Source organism: Leucoraja erinacea, chromosome 13, assembly GCF_028641065.1.
Source record: "Leucoraja erinacea ecotype New England chromosome 13, Leri_hhj_1, whole genome shotgun sequence".
NCBI classification, from domain to species: domain Eukaryota; kingdom Metazoa; phylum Chordata; class Chondrichthyes; order Rajiformes; family Rajidae; genus Leucoraja; species Leucoraja erinaceus.
The window spans coordinates 54,125,011-54,146,242 of record NC_073389.1 but is presented as its reverse complement, the minus strand read 5'-3'; the positions used below and the strand labels follow the sequence as shown (position 1 = coordinate 54,146,242).

The following is a 21,232-nucleotide window of genomic DNA, read 5'->3' as shown; positions in this document are numbered from 1 at the left end:
GGCCACCTCGCTCAGAGCCCACGTCTGCCTTCCTGGACCAGAGTATTTTTCCCATCAATGAAAAGTCAGAGAGATATTAATGTTTTTTTTTCAATTCACCATGTTCTCTGCTGCCCCTGCTGGAGGGATGGGGAGGGACTATAAAACCAGGAAATGGTGTGCCTCACTTAGTCTCTGCAAGATGGAGGTCACTCTGAGCTCTGAATAACACTGAACACATGTCTACTCAACTGAGTACCCTTAATGTGGTTTGAAAATGAAAATTTGGTTGGTTTGAAGTAAAAAAGCACTGCCTGCAAATGGTTGTTTGGGGGGTTTGGGTTGAAGTAAAAAGGCACTCTCTCTCTCTCTCTCTCTCTCTCTCTCTCTCTCTCCTCCTATCTCTCCCCACCTCTCTCCCCATCCCACCCTCTCTCTCCCCTCTCCTCTTCCCCCCTCTCCTCTCCCCCCCCACCTCTCCTCTCTCGCCCTCTCCTCTCCCCCCCCTCTCCTCTCCCCTCTCCCTCTCTCTCTCATCCCCCTCCCCTCCCCCCTCCTCTCTCTCTCCCCTTTTTGTTCCCCTCCATGCCCTCCACACACCGTCCCTCCCCTAAACCCCCCTCCCCTCCACACACCCCTACACCCTTCCCTCCACCCTCCCTCCCCCTCCCTGCTCCCCACCTCTCCCCCTCCCCTCACCTCACCCCCCCTCTCAGCACACCCTCTCTCCCCATCTCACAGCACCCCCTCTCTCTCCCCCTCTTCCCCCCCTTCTCTCCCCCCTCTCCCCCTCCCCTCTTTCCTCCCCCCCCCTATCTTCCCATCTCTCCCCCTCACTCTCTCTCTCTCCTCCTCCCCGCCATCCTCTCCCCCACCCTCTTTCCCTCCCCTAAACCACCTCCCCTCCACACCCCCTACCCCCTACCCCTCTCCCTGCACCCTCCCCCCTGCTCCCCACCTCTCCCCCCGCTGGAGCGCTATCGCGGAGCGGGCGATGCCTTGCCCGGGTAGCCGCGCTGGAGCTCCGGTGAGCTGAAGACCGGCGATAAAGAAACATCGCGGAGCTACGGGACTGCGGAGCAAGTGGCGGCGCTGACTTTAACATTGGGAGCCTGGGATCTCTCGATGAGATCGCCAGTTGTGGAGCTCCATCCGGCACGGCCTTGTTGGCTTCGGAAGCCGCGGCCTCCAGTATGGAAGCGGCCGTTCCAGGTGTCCCAAGCCACTGTGAGGATTCTCCTGATGCACCAGCACCCGGCGAGAATGGCCTGGAACATCGGGTATCCGTGAAGGCAACTGTGGAAGCCTCAATAGGCCCGACTATGGGTGAGCTGGGGATGCGGACTGGACATTGTGCCTTCCCTCATAATGGGAACCAATATGGTGGGATGTTCTTTATGTTTAAATCTCTTATTAATGTTATGTCTGTATTCTTTCTTTATGTGCTGCATGGCAAGAAGCATTTCACTACACCTAGGTGTATGTGACCAATAAAATAACCTTTGAACCTTTGTGACGCTGCATGCCGCCTCCCCCCACCACCGCACGTTGGGGAACAGACCCAACGGGTCTGCACTTGGTCTAATATATATATATATATATATACACACACATATAAACACATACACATACACACACACATATATATACATACATATATATACATACATACACATACACATACATATACACACACACACATATATATATATACATACATATACACATACATATACACACACACACATATATATATATATACATACACACACACACATATATTTACCCCTCCACCTTACCTTTCACCCCATCAGCTGTTGCATACATTATATAATCCTCTGAAATTTTCATCGCCACCAATGATATCCCAACACAAGTCACATCTTCCCATCCACACCCCTTTCCGCGGTGACCCTTCCCTCCGCAACTCCCTGGTTAAACTCATCCCTTCCCACCCAAACCACCCCCTCTCCAGGTACCTTCCCCTGCAACCGCAGAAGATGCAACACCTGTCCCTGCACCTCCTCCCTCAACTCTGTCCAGGGACCCTGACATTCCTTTCAGGTCAGGCAGAGGTTCACTTGCACCACCTCCAACCTTATCTACTGTATTCGTTGTTCAAGATGTGAACTCTTGTACATCGGCGAGGCCAAACGTGGACTGGGCGATCATATCATGGAACACCTTCGCTCAGCCCGCCTGAACCTATCTGATCTCCCGGTTGCCGGACACTTTAATTCTCCTTCCCATTCCTACACAGACCTTTCTGTCTTCGGCCTCCTCCATTGTCAGAGTGAGGGTAAATGCAAATTGGAGGAACAGCATCTTATATTTCGCTTGGTCAACTCACGGCCCAGTGGTATGAATATTGTTTTATCTAACCTCAAGTAACACCGGCATTCCCCCTCTCTCTATCCCTCCCCCACCCAAGTCACACCATGTCTTGTTTTCACCCAACATACAGCTAACAATTGCCTGTTTTCTTCATCATTGGTCATTTTTTGCATATCTTTCATTCATTGTTCCTTATCTCTCTACATAGACACATAGAAAATATGTCTACGAAACTGTGAGTGGTTTTACTGACCTGTCAGTGCCCTTAATGTGGTTTGAAAATGCAAAAGTGTGTTTTGGTTTGAAAGTGCTAAAGCTGTGGTACCTTTGGATTGAAAGTGCTAAAGTTGCCTTGCCGATGGTTTGAAAGTGCTAAAGCTGCCTTGCCTAATTAAAGCTGCCTTGCCTAATTAAAGCTGCCTTGCCTCATTAAAGTTGCCTTGCCTAATTAAAGTTGCCTACCCAAATTAAAGTCGCCTTGCATAATTAACGTTGCCTTGCCCTCTATATAATTAAAAGTCTAATCTTGACCATTTATGTTTGCGCTTTATATTGAAAAACGCCACCACATACGACTGTGATATTTGCCATCTTACTCAGAGTACCCCTCTGCTCATCAGGTGCCGAGGATTTTTCCCATTGATGAAAACTAAAACAGTTATTAGTGTTTAAAACATGTTGAGAGTCTCTCTCCTGTCAATCACGCCATGAAGGCCACGCCCCTTCTGGTGGGGGGGGTGGGACTGTAAAACCCCGAAGTGTGGAGGTGCCTTAGTCTCTGCAAGATGGGGGAGGGAGTGGTCATGACTCGCTGTCTTTAGTAGCCTTGCACCCTGCTTGAAATAGTATGAAACTATTTGAATTTGGTGACCTTGCACCCTGCTTGAAACGGAGTTTCAAGGAATAGCCGTGAGTCAACTGCGAGCCCACCAGCCGTTAATGAGTGAGCTGCCAGCACAACAGGCTTAAGTGACTGAGCAGCCAGCCCAAGAATCCATTTGGCCCACAATATCCATACTAGCCCTCTAGAAACCAGTCCCTTCAGCGCACAACACCCATACTTAGTCTAGTATCTATATATTACTAAAAGTCTGATCTTGACCGCTTTTGGCCCACCGCTGCGATTTCCGAGAGAACGCTGCAACCTACGGCCGTAATTTTTGGCCACCTCGATCAGAGCCCATGTCTGCCTTCCTGGACCATAGTATTTTGCCCATCGATGAAAAATCAGAGAGAAATTAATGTTTTTTAAAAAATCACCATTCTCTCTGCTGCCCCTGCTGGAGGGAGGGGGAGGGACTATAAAACCAGGAAGTGGTGTGCTTCAATCAGTCTCTGCAAGATGGAGTCACTCTGAGCTCCGAATGACACTGAACACATGTCTACATGACTGTGAGTACCCTTAATGTGGTTTGAAAATGAAAATATGGTTAGTTTGAAGTAAAAAAGCCTCTCCCCCTCTCTCTCTATCTCCCCCCCCTCCCTCTCCTCCCCCCCCCCCCCTCCTCCCCCCCCCCCCCCCCTCTCCCCCCCCCCCCCCCCCCCCTCCCCCCCCCACTCTCTCCACCCCCCTCTCCTCTCCCCCCTCTCCTCTCCCCCCTCTCCTCTACCCCCCTCTCCTCTCCCCCCTCCTCTCCCCTCCCTCCTCTCCTCTCCCCCTCTCATCTCCCCTGCCCCTATCCCCCCCCCTATAACCCTCTCGCCCCTCTTTTTCTCCCCCTCCCCCACCATTCCTCCCCTAAACCCCCCCTCCCCTCCACACACCCCTTCCCCCCCCTCCCTGCTCCCCACCTCTCCCCCTCCCCTCACCTCACCCCCCTCTCAGCACACCTCCTCTCCCCCCCTCATGTGATTTTTGGCCATCCTACTCAGCACCCCTCCGCTCATCAGGTGCAGAGGATTCTTCCCATCAATGAAAAATAAAAGCGTTATTAGTGTTTAAAAAATGTTGAGAATCTCTCTCCTGTCAATCACGCCATGAAGGCCACACCTTTTCCGGTGGGAGGTGGGAGGGATTATAAAACCCGGAAGTGTGGGTGTGGCCCAGTCTCTGCATGATGGGGGTGGGAGAGGGCGCGACTGTCTGAGCTGTGAATCAACTGAACACACTGAATGTCTACTGAACTGTGAGTGTGGTGTTTTGTGTGGTTTTATGGTGGTTTCACCCTGCTTGAAATGGCGTGAAACTGCACTTGAATTCGGTGGCCTTGCACCCTGCATGAAATGGCATGAAACTGCACTTGAATTTTGTGGCCTTGCACCCTGCATGAAATGGCATGAAACTGCACTTGAATTTGGTGGCCTTGCACCTTACTTGAAATGGTAGGGAAATGGATTTGAATTTGGTGGCCTTGCATCCTGCTTGAAATGGAATTTCAAGGAATAGCTGTGGGTCAACTGCCAGTCCACCAGCCGTAAGTGAGCTGCCAGCACATAACTTGAGGGACTGAGCTGCCACCCTAAGAATCCAAAAAAAAGATAGAAACTAAGGTAAATTCAAGAGGGAGCTGAAGGTGCAAAACCTGCGGAAGTGCTTTGCGGACATTTGTCATGGAGATTTAAAGATCCAAAATATCGGGAATTATCGCGTTTGCTCGCTGCATTTCATCAAAAGTAAGGCATTATTGAGTTTTATCTTTATTCATTTGTTATATGAAAAGTTTTAAAAGTGAAAAATCCGTCAGTAAAATTGCAAAATCGCCCATGGTTCTCAGGTGGGTTTTAACATGCAAAATGAAAATGCTTCTGAAGCTACATTTACCATTTAAATAATCGTAAACTATCAATGCGTTTTTAAATAAATTTTACTCAGATGCAAGCTAAGGAATGGGATAATTGTCAGCAGTTAGTTGGACAAAATTAGGACATTTTATTATTTGCCAAAATCAGGATTGTTGACATCATTCCATGCTGCAGGCTTGTCTGTTATTAGATGATAGATAAATAAATAAATAAATAAATAAATAGTTTGGGTGATTGTGCAGGCTTTAAACAAGAAACATTGAGAAATATATTTTGGCAAATAATAAAATGTCCTAATTGTGGACATTAGGTGTGAAAGTGCGTGTGTTCCCATTCACTAACATGTACCGGAAGTACCAAGTGTACTCCAGTTTAAATTTTCGGTCAGAGGTTTACCTGCATCTCTTCCAACCTCATCTATTGCGTCCGCTGCTCTAGATGTCAGCAGATCTATATCGGTGAGACCAAGCGGAGGTTGGGCGATCGTTTCGCTGAACACCTCCGCTCGGTCCGCAATAACCATGCTGACCTCCCGGTGGCTCAGCACTTCAACTCCCCCTCCCACTCCGTCTCCGACCTCTCTGTCCTGGGTCTCCTCCATGGCCACAGCGAGCAGCACCGGAAATTGGAGGAACAGCACCTCATATTCCGTTTGGGGAGTCTGCACCCCGGGGGCATGAACATCGAATTCTCCCAATTTTGTTAGTCATTGCTGTCTCCTCCCCTTCCTCAGTCCCCCTGCTGTCTCCTCCCATCCCCCAGCCTTCGGGCTCCTCCTCCTTTTTCCTTTCTTGTCCCCGCCCACCCCCGCCCCCGATCAGTCTGAAGAAGTGTTTTCGGCCCGAAACGTTGCTATTTCCTTCGCTCCATAGATGCTGCTGCACCCGCTGAGTTTCTCCGGCTTTTTTGTGTAACCTTAAATTTTCGGTCACGTGGGTGCGGATCTACGCTCCAGTGACCTTTCGTGAAATCACCATATACTGTATATATATTTTTTCGCTTTCGGACACCTCCTCCTACTTACCCTTGAACCATGATTCCACTCATGAGCCCCAGGCCTTAATTTTTCAAAGAAGGGTCTTGACCGGAAACATCACTCGTTCCTTCTCTCCAGAAACGCTGCCTGTCCCGTTGAGTTACTCCAGCATTTTGTGCCTATCTTTGGTTTATACCAGCATCTGCAGTTCCTTCCTACACATATATTTGTGTGTGTATATATATATATATACATATACATGCAATATATGTATTATATTGTCCTGCTGAATTACTCCAGCACTTGTGTGTCCCTCTTCAATAGGGTGATTTCACTAAACTGGAGCGTAGATCTGCACCCACGTAACCAAAAATCTCAAGTGGAGGACATTCTAGAGTTCTGGTACATGTTCGTGGATGGGAAAACACGCACTTTCCCACCCGTTAAAAACATAGAAAACGGCCAGGTTTTGATCTGCAATTTATTATGCCAATCGGGGTGACCGTGAGGCACAGCTACCTAGATTTACAGGGGGGAAAAAAAGATAGAAACTAAGGTAAATTAAAGAGGGAGCTGAAGGTGCCAATCCAGCGGAAGTGAACAGCCAACATTTGCCGTGGAGATTTAAAGGTCCAAAATATCGGGAATTATCGCGTTTGCTCGCTGAATTTCATCAAAAGTTAATAATGCCTTACTTTTGATGAAATTCAGCGAGCAAACGCGATAATTCCCGATATTTTGGACCTTTAAATCTCCACGGCAAATGTCTGCTAAGCACTTCCGCTGTTTTTCCACCTTCAGTTCCCTCTTGTAATTACCTTACTTTCTATCTTTTTTTTTGCCTGAAAATTTAGGTCGCTGTGCTTCACGGTCACCCCGACTAGCACAGAAAATTTCAGCTCAAATATCGGCCGTTTTCCATGTTTTTAACGGGTGGGAAAGTGCGTGTTTCCCCATTCACTAACATGTACCGAAGTGACATATGTCCTCCAGTTAAATTTTTCGGTCACGTGAGGGGGGGGATCTACGCTCATTTGACATTTGGTGAAATCACCCTATACATGCAATATATGTATTATATTGTCCTGCTGAATTACTCCAGCACTTAACATAGAAATTAGGTGCAGGAGTAAGCCATTCGGCCCTTCGAGCCTGCACCGCCATTCAATATGATCATGGCTGATCATCCAACTCAGTATCCCATACCTGCCTTCTCTCCATACCCCCTGATCCCCTTAGCCACAAGGGCCACATCTAACTCCCTCTTAAATATAGCCAATGAACTGTGGCCTCGACTACCTTCTGTGGCAGCGAATTCCACAGATTCACCACTCTCTGTGTGAAAAAAAGTTCTTCTCATCTCGGTTTTAAAGGATTTCCCCTTTATCCTTTATCACTTTGTGTGTCTCTTCAATATGTAACCTGGCTGGGCAAGCGCAGAACTCGAGGGGTTAAATTTCAGATCAACATTGAAACTGAAAGTAAGTGATTTCCTCGAATCCACGTTCTTCCTTTCTGACGTGTCTCTGTACCAAAGACACTAGAGGAGCAAGATAGACCACTCCTACGAAATCCAATGGACTGACGTGTTGTACGGAACGTAACGTCAATTCTCGCAGCTTAATCCTCGTCAGTCCATTGGATTTTTGCAGGAGTTTATCTTGGTCTATCTTAGTCTTCTGTGATCGTTATTTATAATAAATAAGGTGCATTTTTTTTTTTTAAAAAGCAAAAGCAAAAAGATCACTGTTGGGGCGAGGCAGAATGGCGGCTGCAGGCTTGAGGGAAGAGTTGACCTGTGCGGTGTGTCTGGGCTTGTACCAGGACCCTGTGGCACTGCCCTGCCAGCACAGTTTCTGTGCCAAATGTATCAGCGATGCCTGGGACCATTCAGTGACCAGGTATGGGGTCAACTGTCCTCAATGTCGCAGAAACTTCAACCCCAGGCCCAACCTGGTGAAGAACCACACTCTGAGGAACATCGTGGAGAAATACAGCCAGAGCCAGCCCACTGCCCCTGCTGCCCGGCCCAGTCCCGTGATGTGTGAGTACTGTATCGACAGCCCATCCCCGGCTGTGAAGACGTGCCTCAAATGTGAAACCTCCTTCTGCTCCCATCATCTGCAGCCGCATCTGACCAAGCAGATCTACAAGGACCACGGGCTGATCGAGCCCATTACCGACTTCACCACCAGGCAGTGCCCAACTCATAAGAAGGTCCTTGAGTTCTACTGCAAACAGGACGAGGAGTGCGTGTGTATGTCCTGCACTGTCATCGGGAAACACAAATCCCACTCACTATTGACTCTGGAGGAGGCAAGGGACAAAATCAAGGTGAGCAAAGTTCTTGAGGAGTTGGTGCCTCCAGTAAATGGGCCACCCTCATCCTCAGATCTGATGGGACTTTCATGAAGTTTGGGAAGATTGCAAGGGTTGTCTGAGTTTGAAGAAGAGTTTGATTGGGATTGTTGTGTTAGAAGTCGAGCTATGGTCAATCAAGAAGACTCGGACATAGTTGTCCTTGTCTCACCCTGGTCACTACCTCCTCCTCTCTACCATCAGGCAAGGGGTACAGAAATGTGAAAACGCACACCTCCAGATTCAGTTTAAGAAAGAACGGCAGATGCTGGAAAAATCGAAAGTAGACAAAAATGCTGGAGAAACTCAGCGGGTGAGGCAGCATCTATGGAGCGAAGGAATAGGTGACGTTTCAGGTCGAGATCCTATTTCAGGGACAGTTTCTTCCCAGCAGTTATCAGGCAACTTAACTATCCTATCACCAAGTAGAGAGCAGTCCTGACTTCCCATCGACCTCATTGGAGACCCTCGGACTATCTTTAATTGGATTTTATCTTGTACTAAAGTTATCCCTTTATCATGTATCTGTACACTGTGGACGGCTCGATTGTAATGCATAGTCTTTACGCTGACTGGGTAGCATGCAACAGAAAAGCTTTGCTCTGCACCTCAGCACACGTGACAATTAACTAAACTAAAAACTAAACTAATATAAAAATGATCCAGCTATTCCAGGGATGAGTTTCTGGGAGATGGCATCTGCCGTGGCTCTGTTCTACCAGTTGGTGAATTTAGTGGATCAAGTTTGTCTAGGAGACTGATGTATGACGTGTGCCATGACCAACTTCTCGAAGCACTTCATGATGCTGGATGTCTGAGCCACCAAGTGGTAGTCAAAGTATAAATGGTTATTGTGATTTTATTTGTGAAAAGCAACACTGGTTCACACTGTAGATAGACACAAAACATCTGACCAAGATGCCCCATCTAATCTAGTTCCATTTGTCCATATTTGGTTCACATCCCTCTAAAACATTCCTATTCAGGTACCTGTCCAGGTGCTCTTTAAACGTTGTTATAGTACCTGTCTCAACATCCTCCACAAAGCTTATTCCATGTATACACCGTCCACTGAGTGACAGTTGCCCCATGCTTCCTATTCAACCTTTCCTCTCTCACCTTCAACACATATCTACTAGTTCTTGATTCCACTACACTGTACGTTCACCCTCACACTATCAATTCATGATTTTATACATATCTAGATCATTCCTCAGTCTCCTGCGCTCCAGTAATAAAGTACTAGCCTGCCCAATCTCAGGCCCAATCTCATGCAACATCCTCGTAAATCTTCTCTGCAATCTTTCCAGTTTAATGACATCCTTCCTGTCGCAAAACTAGGTGACCAAAACGGAACAAAATACTTGCAAATGTGGCATCACTAATGTCTTGTATAACTGAAACAGAACTCAACTTCTATACTCAATACCCTGACTGAAGAAACTATCTTTAATGTCCTTTTCTCTCAACCACACCCTACCCAAGGCTATTTCTGTTGGAAACATTTTTTTTCTTTCTTAATTACTTTCTGGCAATGCACTTGAGTTGAGTTTATTTAGAGTTTGATTTCAGTTTACTGCCACGTGTACCGAGGTACAGTGAAAAGCTTTTGTTGCTTGCTAACCGGTCAGTGGAAAGACAATACATGATTACAATCGAGCCGTCCACAGTGTACGGATGATCAAGGGAATAACGTGAATAACATTTAGTGCAAAATAAAGTCCAGTAATGTCCGATCAAGGATAATCCGAGGGTCACCAATGAGGTAGATAGTAGTTCAGGACTGCTCTCTGGTTGTGGTAGGATGGTTCAGTTGCCTGATAACAGCTGGTAAGAAATAGTCCCTGAATCTGGAGGTGTGCGTTTTCCACTGAAGCTTTTCACTGTACATGTGACAATACACCAAACGTTTACACACACCTTTACCTCGCGCCTGATGGAAGAGGGAGTGACGGGGTGCGACTCCTTGATTATGCTGCTGGCCTTGCTGAGGCATCCTGAAGTGTAAATGGAGTCAATATATCTCCTGGTTCTTGTGTCTCTTCCTGAAAAATTTCCACTGTTATCCCAGGGGAAACTCCAGAGCGAGGTCAAGAATCTTCATGACCGTCAGGATGATTGCACAAGGAGACAGCTGAGCCTAAAGCACCAAGAAAGTGAAATAAAGGTAAGAAATGTTACATGTAAGTGCACTGGGAGAGGGCCTGTCTCGTAACCAGGGACCTATCCGCTTGAAACAGAGAGATGCCAATTCCCAAGTATGTACATGTTATATTTAGGAAGGAACTGTAGATGCTGGTTTACATCAAGCGGTTACTCAGCGGGTCAGGCAGCATCTCTCGAGAAAAGGAATAGGTGACCCATTGGTTCCTGAATAAGGGTCTCGACCATATCTTCTCTCCAGAGGTACTGCCTGTCCCACTGAGTTACATCAGCATTTTGTGTCTATCTCCAAGTTGAACCATGATCATGGAGGTGTACAATTCATTTCCACAATCCCCTGATCTTTAGTTTTTAGTTTACTTTAGAGATACACCGTGCAAACTAGCCCTTCAGCCCACTGAGTCTGCACCGACCAGCGATCTCCACACATTTACACTATCCTACACACACTAGGGACAATTTACACTTACACCAAGCCAACCAACCTACAAACCTGTACGTCTTTGGAATGTAGGACGAAACCGAAGATCTCGGCAAAAAGCCACACAGGTCACGGGGGGAAACGTAGAAACTCCGAACAGACAGCACCTATAGTCGAGATCGACCCAGGGTCTCCGGCGCCATAGGATAGTATGGGCAGCAACTCTACCGCTGCGCCATCATGCAGTCTCCTTTTTGTCTGGAAAGTGACCTTAAAAGAACTGGCAGCATCAATATGGGGCGGCACGATAGCGCAGCAGTTGCTGCCTTACAGCACCAGTTCATTCCTGACGAGGGGTGCTGTTTGTACGGAGTATGGACATTCTCCCTGTGACTGTGTGGGCTTTCTCCGGGTGCACCGATTTACTCCCACACTGCAAAGACGTACAGGTTTGTAGGTCATTCGCCTTGGTATAAATGTACATTGTCCCTAGTGTGTGTTAGGGTAGTGTTAGTGTGCGGGGATTGCTGGTCGGTGCGGACTCGGTTGGCTGAAGGGGCTGTTTCTGCGCTGCATCTCTAAACTAAACTTCATTAAACTAAAAAGTTTGTGTTGGTTGAATTTTCAGAGGCACGTCAAGGAAATGAAGAAACAACTGTCGACTGATTTCTCCAGATGGAGGAAACAATTGGCAGAAGATGAGAAGAAGGTACTGAAGATGATCGATGATGAGCAACGCCGAGTGCTCTCCTGCATCAAGAGCGAAGCCGACTCGATGGTAGAAAAGATGGCCAACCTTCAACTAATAGACAAGGAATTCCAAGACCAACACCAGAAGGATGCTCTCTCCTTTATTCAGGTACTGGTCCAAGCACACAGTCACTAATGTGCAGTATATTCTCCCCACATTACAAATGGGTAAAGGTTTGTAGATTAATTGGCTTGGTATAAATGTAAATTCTTCCTAGGGTCGGATAGTGTTAATGCATGGGGATTGCAGGTCGGTGCGAACTCGGAGGGCCGAAGGGCCAGTTTCCACGCTGTATCTCTAAAGTCTCAATTCCAAACTTTGTATAGAAACATAGAAAATAGGTGCAGGAGGAGGCCATTCAGCCCATTCATTGTGATCATGGTTGATCGTCCCCAATCAATAACCCATACCTGCCCATGTATCAGATCTTATATAAAGGCCACAAGGGCAAGTGCTATTGGAATTTTTTTTTTAAAGATCACTGCTGAGGAAGGCAAGGGGAGTGCTGGAATCTTACGTTCAGGAAAAGCTTGAGTTGGAGGACCATGCCTCCCATGCGCGCTACGGTTGGGGAACGGGTGCGTTGGGGGGTCTGCAGTTGGTCTTGTATTTATTTAAATATGTATTGACTGTTTTTTTTCACTTTTGGCAGGACGTGAAGCAGCTCCTTGAGAGGTAAGTCCTAAGTGAACAAGACTTGGTTCCATTTGGGAATATACATTAAGAGGGAAAGGAAGTCCTGGAAGGAAACTGGTTGAAGCATGGAATCCTGTTGGTAACATTGCTAACCTCCTTGACGGAAGGGGGTTACGGTGGCGCAGCTGTAGAGATGCTGCCTTACAGCGCCAGAGACCCGGGTTCAAACTAGTATGGACGGGGTGATTGATAGTCGGCATGGACAATGTGACCTATTCACACTAGTTCTATGTCATCCCATTGTTTCATCCACTCCCTACACACTAGAGGCAAATTACAGAAGCCAAATAACCTACAAACACGCACATCTTTGGGATGCATGAGGAGACCGGAGCACCCAGAGGAAACCCACGCGGTCACAGTGGGAGAATGAGCAAACTCCACACAGTCTCTTGACCCGAGATCAGGATCAAACCTGGGTCTCTGATGCTGTGAGGCAGCAGCTCTACAAGTTGCACTACTATGCTCCCCAAACAGGCTGAAACCCTCCCTAATCTAAAGGGTTTATAACAAGGGGACAAAAAATCATTAGTTAAAGGATTAAAAGGGAAGTTGAAAACTATGTTACACAAAATGTTGGAGTAACTCAGTGGGACAGGCAACATCTCTGGATAGAAGGAATGGGTGATGTTTTGAGTCGAGACCCTTCTTCAGACAGTCTGGGGATTGCATACATTCCAAGAAATCCTCTTCCTCAGCACCCCTGCCAATTTGATTCACCCAATCTATATGTAGATTGAAGTCACCCATTATAACCGTTTTGCCTTTGCGTGCGACAAAGGCAAAACGGTTATAATGGGTGACTTCAATCTACATATAGATTGGGTGAATCAAATTGGAAGGGGTGCTGAGGAAGAGGATTTCTTGGAATGTATGCGGGATAGTTATCTAAATCAACATGTAGAGGAACCAACGAGAGAGCAGGCTATTTTAGACTGGGTATTGAGTAATGAGGAAGGGTTAGTTAGCAATCTTGTTGTACGTGCCCCCTTGGGCAAGAGTGACCATAATATGGTTGAGTTCTTCATTAGGATGGAGAGTGACATTGTTAATTCAGAAACAATGGTTCTGAACTTAAAGAAAGGTAACTTTGAGGTTATGAGACGTGAATTGGCCAAGATTGACTGGCAATTAATTCTAAAAGGGTTGACGGTGGATATGCAATGGAAGAGATTTAAAGACTGCATGGATGAACTACAAAAATTGTTCATCCCAGTTTGGCAAAAGAATAAATCAGGGAAGGTAGTACATCCATGGATAACAAGGGAAATCAGGGATAGTATCAAAGCAAAGGATGATGCGTACAAATTAGCCAGAAAAAGCAGCATACCGGAGGACTGGGAGAAATTCAAAGACCAGCAGAGGAGGACAAAGGGCTTAATTAGGAAAGGAAAAATAGATTATGAAAGAAAACTGGCAGGGAACATAAAAACTGACTGCAAAAGTTTTTATAGATATGTGAAAAGAAAGAGATTAGTTAAAACAAATGTAGGTCCCTTGCAGTCAGAAACAGGGGAGTTGATCATGGGGAACAAGGATATGGCGGACCAATTGAATAACTACTTTGGTTCCGTCTTCACTAAGGAAGACATAAATAATTTGCCGGAAATAGCAGGGGACCGCGGGTCAAAGGAGTTGGAGGAATTGAGTGAAATCCAGGTTAGCCGGGAAGTGGTGTTGGGTAAATTGAATGGATTAAAGGCGATAAATCCCCAGGGCCAGATAGGCTGCATCCCAGAGTACTTAAGGAAGTAGCTCCAGAAATAGTGGATGCATTAGTAATAATCTTTCAAAACTCTTTAGATTCTGGAGTAGTTCCTGAAGATTGGCGGGTAGCAAACGTAACCCCACTTTTTAAGAAGGGAGGGAGAGAGAAAATGGGGAATTACAGACCAGTTAGTCTAACATCGGTAGTGGGGAAACTGCTAGAGTCAGTTATTAAAGATGGGATAGCAGCACATTTGGAAAGTGGTGAAATCATTGGACAAAGTCAGCATGGATTTACGAAAGGTAAATCATGTCTGACGAATCTTATAGAATTTTTCGAGGATGTAACTAGTAACGTGGATAGGGGAGAACCAGTGGATGTGGTGTATCTGGACTTCCAGAAGGCTTTCGACAAGGTCCCACATAAGAAATTAGTATACAAACTTAAAGCACAAGGCATTGGGGGTTCAGTATTGATGCGGATAGAGAACTGGCTGGCAAACAGGAAGCAAAGAGTAGGAGTAAACGGGTCCTTTTCACAATGGCAGGCAGTGACTAGTGGGGTACCCCAAGGCTCAGTACTGGGACCCCAGCTATTTATAATATATATTAATGATCTGGATGAGGTAATTGAAGGCAATATCTCCAAGTTTGCGGATGACACTAAGCTGGGGGGCAGTGTTAGCTGTGAGGAGGATGCTAGGAGACTGCAGGGTGACTTGGATAGGCTGGGTGAGTGGGCAAATGTTTGGCAGATGCAGTATAATGTGGATAAATGTGAGGTTATCCATTTTGGTGGCAAAAACAGGAAAGCAGACTATTATCTAAATGGTGGCCGATAGGGAAAGGGGGAGATGCAGCGAGACCTGGGTGTCATGGTACACCAGTCATTGAAGGTAGGCATGCAGGTGCAGCAGGCAGTAAAGAAAGCGAATGGTATGTTAGCTTTCATTGCAAAAGGATTTGAGTATAGGAGCAGAGAGGTTCTACTGCAGTTGTACAGGGTCTTGGTGAGACCACACCTGGAGTATTGCGCACAGTTTTGGTCTCCAAATCTGAGGAAGGACATTATTGCCATAGAGGGAGTGCAGAGACGGTTCACCAGACTGATTCCTGGGATGTCAGGACTGTCTTATGAAGAAAGACTGGATAGACTTGGTTTATACTCTCTAGAATTTAGAAGATTGAGAGGGGATCTTACAAAACTTACAAAATTCTTAAGGGGTTGGACAGGCTAGATGCAGGAAGATTGTTCCCGATGTTAGGGAAGTCCAGGACAAGGGGTCACAGCTTAAGGATAAAGGGGAAATCCTTTAAAACCGAGATGAGAAGAACTTTTTTCACGCAGAGAGTGGTGAATCTCTGGAACTCTCTGCCACAGAGGGTAGTTGAGGCCAGTTCATTGGCTATATTTAAGAGGGAGTTAGATGTGGCCCTTGTGGCTAAGGGGATCAGAGGGTATGGAGAGAAGGCAGGTACGGGATACTGAGTTGGATGATCAGCCATGATCATATTGAATGGGCGGTGCAGGCTCGAAGGCCGAATGGCCTACTCCTGCACCTAATTTCTATGTTTCTGTGTTTCTATAAGCATCAAGGAAAATGTAGAATAGAACATTGTTAGCTCGGGGAAGCTGACAACATAAACAGAGACAAAATATAATAAGGGAGACACTCAGACTGGTCAGAGGCTGGGAGAGAGGGAGGGATGGAGAGAGAAGGAAAGCAAGGTTTATTTGAAGTTAGAGAAGTCAATATTTATACAATTCATGCAAATCTAAATATGTTTTTTTTTGGGGGGTTTTTGTGTTTTTTTTAAATTAGAAGTTAATACAATCTAAATATGTTTAAGTTCATAAATTATAGTCCACTACACCCACCACCCTCTGTGTAAAAACGTTACCTCTCTGACCTTAAACCTCTGTCCTCTAGTTTCTGATTTCTCTACCTGGATTAAAGACTCTGATCATTCACCCTATCTATTCCCCTCGTGAATTTATACACCGGTAGAAGATCATCCCTCATCCTCCTATGCTCCAAGGAATGCCTTCCTTATTAGTACGGGTGTCAGGGGTTATGGGGAGAAGGCAGGAGAATGGGGTTAGGAGGGAGAGATGGATCAGCCATGATTGAATGGCAGAGTAGACTTGATGGGCCGAATGGCCTATTTCTGCTATAACTTATGAACCTGTGAATAAAATCCTAGCCTGCTCCACCTCCCCCTGTATCACAGGCCCTCAAGTCCCGACAACATTCTCGTTAATCTCAGCGCGCTCTCTCTCTCTCTAATTAAATTTTAGCAGCAAGGTTGATAACAGAGTCAGAAATTAAAAATGAATGTGATAAAGAGTTTACAGTGAGTTAAAAACTATGATTTCTGTAACCCACTGTCTGGGAAAGTTTTCATATTTATTCTAACTAACTCTTTTCACCATTTTGTATTACTTTAGTTCCAAAAACTATGATGGGTAAACCAGCTGTCTATGAAAGTTTGTGAATCGAGGTCTAACTATGATTTCTGTAACCCACTGTCTGGGAAAGTTTTCATATTTATTCTAACTAACTCTTTTCACCATTTTGTATTACTTTAGGTCCAACAACTATGGGTACAACAGAGCTTTTCAATATGGCTCTGTGAATCGAGGTCAATATGTTGACTATGGTGATGACGACTATATTTTATTGTCACAAGCACATAGGTACAGTGAAATTCTTTGTTTTTTGCATACAAAGTCCGTCAAAGAGTTGCCACTAAGTTACAAAGTGGTACTCATTCCCTCTTCGTTACGGGTCCCCATTTGTTCTCTCGGCGGCCATCCCACGCCGGGTCACTCTCTGTCCACCTCGGTCCCCACAGTCTCCGACATCAAGGGCCTTGACTCCGAGTGCTCGCTCCACGAGAAGGCAATTCTGGATTTAGTGTTGTGTAATGAACCAGATTTGATAAGGGAACTCAAGGTAAAGGAACCATTAGGAGGTGGTTACCATAACATGATGTTTTATTCTGCAATTTGAGAGGGAGAAGGTAAAATCAGAAGTGTCAGTATTACAGTTGAACAAAGGGGACATAGAAACATAGACAATAGGTGCAGGAGTAGGCCATTCGGCCCTTCGAGCCTGCACCGCCATTCAATATGATCATGGCTGATCATCCAACTCAGTATCCCATACCTGCCTTCTCTCCATACCCCCTGATCTCTTTACCCACAAGGGCCACATCTAACTCCCTCTTAAATATAGCCAATGAACTGTGGCCTCAACTACCTTCTGTGGCAGAAAATTCCACAGATTCACCACTCTCTGTGTGAAAAATGTTTTTCTCTATGGGAGTATGGAGGCATGAGGGAGGGGCTGGCCAAAGTTGACTGGAAAGGGACCCCAGCAGGGATGATGGTGGAACAACAATGGCAGGTATTTCTGGGATAATGCAGGAGGTGCAGGATCAGTTCATTCCAAAGAGGAAGAAAGATTCTAAGGGGAGCAAAAGGCCACCGTGGCTGACAAGGGGAAATCAGGGACAGTATAACAATGAAAGAGAATAAATATAACATAGCAAAGATGAGTGGGAAGCCAGAGGATTGGGCAATGTTTAAAGAACAACAGAGGGTAACTAAAAAGGCAATGGGGGAGAAAAGATGAAGTGTGAAGGTAAGCTAGCCAAGAATATAAAGGAGGATAGTAAAAGCTTTGTTAGGTATGTGAAGAGGAAAAAATTAGGTAAGACAAACGTGGGTTCCTTGAAGACAGAAACAGGCGAATTTATTATGGGGAGGGAAAAAGGAAATGGCAGACGAGTTGAACAGGTACTTTGGATCTGTCTTCACTAAGGAAGACACAGACTATCTCCTAGGGGACAATGTACAAGTGGCCTGAGGAACTGGGGTGATGGAGGAACTGAAGGAAATTCATATTAGTCAGGAAATGGTGTTGGGTAGACTGATGGGACTGAAGACTGATAAATCCCCAGGGCCTGATGGTCTGCATCCCAGGGTACTCAAGGAGGTGGCTCTAGAAATCCTGGACGCATTGGTGATCATTTTCCTATGTTCTATAGATTCAGGATCAGTAGATGGGGATTGGAGGGTAGCTCGTGTTATCCCACTTTTCAAGAAAGGAGGGAGAGGGAAAGCATGGAATTATAGACCAGTTAACCTGACATCGGTGGCGGGGAAGATGCTGGAGTCAATAATTAAAGAAGTAATAACGGCGCATTTGGATAGCAGTAACAGGATCGGTTCGAGTCAGCATGGATGTACGAAGGGGAAATCATGCTTGACTAATCTTCTGGAATTTTTTCCCTTTTCACTCTTCAAGGGTCTAACTTTGTTTCCTCTTCACATACCTAAAGAAGCTTTTCTTAGCCCTCGCTCAGAGGACGTCAGGAAAGGCTTGGGAGAACAGATAAGTTTTTAGTCTAGACTCGATGGAGGGGGCAGTTCTGATGGGAAGGGGGATGCTGTTCCACAGTCTAGGAGCTGCAACCGCAAAGGCGTGGTCGCCCCTGAGCTTATGCCTAGACCGCGGGACATTCAGCAGCCCCAAGTCGGCCGATCTGAGGGACCTGGTGGTGTGGTGGGTGAGAAGACTTTTAATTTAGGTGGGTGCAAGCCCTTTGAGGGCTTTGTAGACAAAGAGGAAGGTCTTGAAATTCATTCGGAACCGCACAGGGAGCCAGTGAAGAGAGGCCAGGATCGGGGTGATGTGGTCCCTTTTTCGGGTGCCCGTCAGGAGTTTCGCTGACCAGTTGCAGGCGGGACAGGGAAGATTGGCTGATGCCAGTGTAAAGGGAGTTGCAGTAATCGAGGCGGGAGGAGATAAATGAGTGGATGATCTTTTCGAGGTCATCAAACTGGAGGAATTGTTTTATTTTAGCTATCGTCCGAAGCTGAAAGAAGCTAGCTTTTACCACGGCATTGACTTGTTTGACAAATTTCAGTGCTGAGTCATATATCACGCCAACGGTCACAGTCACAGTTTGAGAATAAGGGAAAGGCCATTTAGGACTGAGATGAGGAAAACCTTTTTCACCTAGAGAGTTGTGAATCTGTGGAATTCTCTGCCACAGAAGGCAGTGGAGGCCAATTCATTGGATGTTTCCAAGAGAGAGTTAGATTTAGTTCTTAGGGCTAACGGAATTAAGGGATATGGGGAGAAAGAAGCAACGGGGTACTGATTTTGGATGATCAGCCATGATCATATTGAATGACGGTGCTGGCTCGAAGGGCCAAATGCCCTACACCTGCACCTATTTTCTATGTTTCTAACCTACACACACTAGAGACAATTTTACATTGATGCAAAGCCAATTAACCTACAAACCTGAATGTCTTTGGAGCGTGGGAGGAAACTGGGGCACCCAAAGAAAACCCACTCGGGTCACGGGGAGAACGTACAAACTCCGTACAGACAGCACCCGTAGTCGGGATCTCTGGCGCTGTAAGGCAGCAACTCTACCGCTGCACCATTGTGCCACCCAAAATTGCAATTATTTGGAGATTCTAAATGAGTAAAACCGCTCTTCACTCTTTCATTATAGAAACACGACGTCTCAGGATACCAGCGTGGACCTGTCCACCGTCACGTCTTTTTTCGATATGAAGTTGAACAAATATCAAAAGTTCCAAAGAAGCATCCTGGAAACTATCGCTGCAAAATCCCGTCAGTTTCACCAGTTACAACTGCAACCATTTGGCTCTGCATGGGACAGACTGAGATTCCCGATACAATGAATGGTGCCTCTGCCTTTGCGTGTGGAACATTACAGCTCCTGTCAGGGAGTAGTTCAGGTTTGCTGTACATATCTTACCAGCCGAGTGAAGAGAGAGAGAGAGAAAGAGAAAAAAAAAAGACACACACAGTGCTGGTGTAACTCGGCAGCAACTCTGGAGAACATGGATAGGCGACTTCTTGTGTCTCAACCTCACACATACACAGGTACGCACACGTGTGCACTCACATGCACACACAGAGACATGTTTGCACTCACACACAAAGCACAGATTCACACACACATACAAACACAGTCAGTCTCCACCTATCGCTCACCAGGCTTGGTCCTGCCCCTCTCTTCCAGCTTTCCCTCCCACCCACCCCCACCACAATCAGTCTGAAGAAGGTTCCCGACCAGAAACGTCACCTATCCATGTTCTCCACAGATGCTGCCTGACCCGCTGAGTTACTCCAGCACTCTGTGAAAAGTCACCTATCCATGTTCTCCACAGATGCTGCCTGACCCGCTGAGTTACTCCAGCACTCTGTGAAACGTCACCTATCCATGTTCTCCACAGATGCTGCCTGACCCGCTGAGTTACTCCAGCAATCCAGAATGTCTAAACTTACATATTTAGTTTAGTTTAGAGATAGTTTTGTTTAGTTTAGTCACGGGGAGAACATGTCCCCCTTGACCCCCCCCCCCCCCCCCCCTCTCCGTTCATTAACCTTTTGCTACTCTTGGACAATGAGTTCAGTTTAGTTTATTGTCACGTTTACAGTGGAAAGCTTTTGTTGCGTGCTAACCAGTCAGCGGAAAGCCAATACATGATTACAGTTGAACCATTTACTCTTCATACTGTACATACATGATAAGGATATAACGTTTAGTGCAAGATCAAGCCAACAAAGTCCGATCAAGGATAGTCCGACTGTCACCAATAAGGTAGATAGTAGCTCAGCACTGCTCTGGTTGTGGTAGGATGATTCAGTTGCCTGATAACAGCCGGGAAGAAACTGTCCCTGAATCTGGAGGTGTGCGTTTTCACATTTATGTACTGTACCTCTTGCCCAATGGGAGAGGGCAGAAGAGAGGGTGACCAGGGTGAGACTGGACTGTGATTATTAAGAATCCTTGGAATTTAGAAGGATGAGCGGGGATCTTATAGAAACATATATAATTCTTAAGGGATTGGACAGGCTCGATGCAGGAAAAATGTTCCCCATGTTGGGGGAGCCCAGAATCAGGGGTCACAGTTTACAAATAAAGGGTCGGCCATTTAGGACTGAGACGAGGAAAAACTTCTTCGCCCAGAGAGTTGTGAATCTGTGGAATTCTCTGCCACAGAAGGCAGTGGAGGCCAATTCACTGGATGTTTTCAAGGGGGAGTTAGATT

The 21,232-nt window shown here is 46.3% G+C and overlaps 1 protein-coding gene across 1 annotated transcript; it reads left to right on the top strand.

Annotated features, from left to right (window-relative positions):
* Window positions 1–7,568: 7,568 nt before the first annotated feature.
* On the top strand, window positions 7,569–19,942 carry LOC129703067 (E3 ubiquitin/ISG15 ligase TRIM25-like). Its single transcript, XM_055645258.1, has 6 exons — window positions 7,569–8,365; window positions 10,461–10,556; window positions 11,602–11,832; window positions 12,377–12,399; window positions 16,718–16,825; window positions 19,663–19,942. The coding sequence occupies exons 1-6, from the start codon at window positions 7,796–7,798 to the stop codon at window positions 19,853–19,855; spliced, it is 1,221 nt and encodes a 406-aa protein (XP_055501233.1). The 5' UTR covers window positions 7,569–7,795; the 3' UTR covers window positions 19,856–19,942.
* The last annotated feature ends 1,290 nt before the right edge of the window (window positions 19,943–21,232 follow it).